At 35.1% G+C, this 3,357-nt stretch overlaps 1 protein-coding gene across 1 annotated transcript; it reads right to left on the bottom strand.

Moving 5' to 3' along the window:
- Nucleotides 1-6: 6 nt before the first annotated feature.
- On the bottom strand, nt 7-759 carry LOC112039132 (probable F-box protein At4g22030; the record flags this gene model as incomplete). Its single annotated transcript, XM_024071975.2, has 1 exon — nt 7-759. A coding segment is annotated over exon 1 (672 nt), but the record flags the coding sequence as incomplete, so codon positions are not given.
- Nucleotides 760-3,357: the final 2,598 nt, after the last annotated feature.

The following is a 3,357-nucleotide window of genomic DNA, read 5'->3' on the forward strand; positions in this document are numbered from 1 at the left end:
CTTTGCTGGGAATTTTTCAAGCATTGCACCAAGCAAGGGAAGTGGGTAGGCTTTGTCAAGAGCCAAAACCTTTTCCATCACCTCCTTCACATCTTCTTGAGTTGGAGTTCCAATGGCGAGCATGGTTTGGATTTGGCTTTGTAACTGCTTGAACAATCTTGTAGCATTGCGTTGCTCCTCGGCAAGTTGTGAAGGTTGAATTTTGTTCATTATAAGCAACATTCCTGTGGCTGCGGAATACAAAAGAGTAGACGATAATTTCAAAGCCAAAAGAGGCATTCCAATGCCACCAGTTGCAGCAACACCAGCCATTGTTGCAGCTGTGAGAATTATCATGTTGATGGAGTTTAGAAGAAGGGTGTTCCAGTTGTCACGTTGCTCTCCAATGTTGGCGTGCATCTCTACTCTATCAGCTACGGCCTCTAAGATGGCATAGAGTTGAATGGTAACATTAGTACTAGAGCTGTGTGATCTATCATCGATAACATTGAACTTTTCTACTGGGGTTGTGTTTACGAACCCATCTCTTATATTCAGTTCCTCAACTAGATTTCTCTTTGGTATTTTTGGAACTGAGAAAGAGCGTTTTGGAAGTTTTGGGACTTGAATAGCAGCATGGATTTTTCTTGAACAACAAGAAGAAGAAGACGCAGAAGGTAAAAGGAGAGCTGAAGCCATTTGATTGAGAGGTTTTTTCTCTTTGGTTATTGTGTATTTGTGTTGCAGAAAGAATATTTTTGGATCTTGTGTACTTGTGTTGTAGGAAGAAATGGTTTTGAATGAAGATTGAGAGGCACATTGGATCTTATTTATAGTGTTGGAAACAGAACTATAACACTGGGTCATACGGGAAAATGTTGAACTTGAATGGTTTTGACTGGCTTGACCCAGCCTGTTAGCTGACCATTTCATTTTATGTTTTTTTGGGGGTTAATTCCATTGGCTGACCCATTCTGTATTCATAATTTTCTAAGTTCAAAAATTTTGAGTCATTGTCTTGGCTCCCTCATGTACGCGACGTAGCTATTGGCCTATTTGTATTATTACTACAAACTGATTGCTTTGTTTATATTTCATGTCATGCAGTTGCAAATCGACAGCTCTAAGAGGTTAACATCTCCAAAAGCATGTGATATGGCTTTTTCATACACACACCAAGTCGAAAATCTTAGAATATCATAACTTTTAGGTAATAATTTTTGTCATAACTTTGAGATGTTGGACAGTAAATAATAAAAAAAAATTAACGGGTTTATGTTCAAGTGATCATTTACAATTTACAATTGATGACACCAAGTCAAAAATCTTAGTATCCTAACTTTTGTGTTATAATTTTGTCATAACTTTAAAGTGTTCGACTAAAAATAATAGAGAAAAAGTGACGGGCTTATGTTAAAGTGATTATTTACAACTTACATGCAGCGTGTAATAGACATTGCCCAAATTATTATTATTATTATTATTATTATATGTGCGTGTGTCTTTTATTTGGCTTTTGATATTGGATTTTGAGGATCTTGGCATAATTAATTGAAGTTAAAAGCTCGAATTAAGCAAATGGGTTTCCTGTGACACACAGCTAGGAAAATGGAGTCTATTCCTAATTTGAAGAAAAACAAGTAATATATGGAGTTAAGGTACTCGTAGAGGGTGGCGTTGCACGAAAAGGCTTTTGAAAATACTGATCTCGCACAAGATTAACCGTGAAAACTATTATGTACTTAAAGAAAGCTCTAAAAATAAAAATAATAGGAACCAAGAAAATATAAAGAAAAATAGACACAATCAAAAACAAGAAAATAACACTATGGGTTTACGCTGCTTGGCTTTAAAGCCTATGTCCAAGGATAACTATAAAGAGACAATTGCACTAACAAATATGGAGATTAAGGGTGCATTTGTTTCAATGAAATATATTTTTTGGGGTAAAATATCATTTTCGTCCCTAAACTATCATAAAAGTTCGTTTTTCGTCCCCAAACTTTTAAAAGTTCGTTTTTCGTCCCTGAACTATCACAAAAGTTCGTTTTTCATTCCTAAACTTTCTAAAGTTCTATTTTCGTCCCTAAACTTTTCCAAACGTATTGATTTTCATCCCTCCGTCTGATGGGGTGCTGACGTGGCTTTGACAGTGTGTTGATGTGAGAGGGACGAAAATCAATACATTTGGAAAAGTTTAGGGACGAAAATAGAACTTTTGAAAGTTTAGGGACGAAAAACGAACTTTTGTAATAGTTCAGGGACGAAAAACGAACTTTTAAAAGTTTAGGGACGAAAAACGAACTTTTGTGATAGTTTAGGGACGAAAATGATATTTTACCCTATTTTTTAACTATAAAATATTTCAGCTGAAAACATTTTCAGAAAACAATTTGTTTTTGGGTATTTTATTACATTCCTAAAAATGCTTTAGAAAACATTTAAAGGCATTTAGTTTGCATAGGTAAAAAAAATCCTAAAAAAAATATAATCTCACAATGCACAAATCAACAATAAAATTTAACATGGCATAATCTTACAAAATCTGAACCAATTTGAAAATATTACAAGCAAGATACAATAGAAGTTCAAGATCTAGGAGATTAAATTTTTGAAAAAATTAAAAAAGAATTGAAAAAACATAGATTCAGGCATAGGTGTTCTAGATCTAATAAATCTTGGACGGTGTGGAGGAGAATAGAGTCATCTCTATGCTACATATATAAAATATTTTTTCCAAAAAATATTTAACATAAAAATAAAACAAGTTAAAAGTAGCATATATTATCACTTTCTTAAAACCCAAACCCCAAATGCACCCAAAATATTTTGTTCAAGAGAAATTTAATTTTGTCTAGTTTGTGATACTCTCACAAGAAAACAAATAACCAAGGTCACAACATTATAATTTATATATAACACTAAATGATGTTATTTTGTTGAAACTTAATAGCTAAATGATGTTATTTTGTTGAAACTTAATAGCTATATCTGTAGGGACTCGGTTTAGGAAGGTTCCCCGACAATACATTTTTAGAGAGTGGGTCGAAGGGTTAGGCCCTCATAGACTAACAACGGAGCATAAACCACCTTTTTCCATTGAAGGGGAGTGAGCCCAACTTACAACTAAGGATAGCTCCTCGGCCCTCGTCCGAGGAGGTTCCCCCCAGAAACTGACATGACCTCTGAGTCCTTCTATGTCATTCTCTTGAATAATCCAAAAGATCTCTCCCCCTAATTGCTTTGCTCGCCTTTCTTATATAGTCCTCTTCCTCCTATCCCCTCCTTCCTTCTATTGATCATCCATTGGCCTCCCCTCTGACCGTCCGTCCCATCAGAGGCCCTATCCGTACTCGAGTGGCTCACAATGATCAATGT

Source organism: Quercus suber, unplaced genomic scaffold, assembly GCF_002906115.3.
Source record: "Quercus suber isolate HL8 unplaced genomic scaffold, Cork oak 2.0 scaffold_1018, whole genome shotgun sequence".
Lineage (NCBI taxonomy): Eukaryota > Viridiplantae > Streptophyta > Magnoliopsida > Fagales > Fagaceae > Quercus > Quercus suber.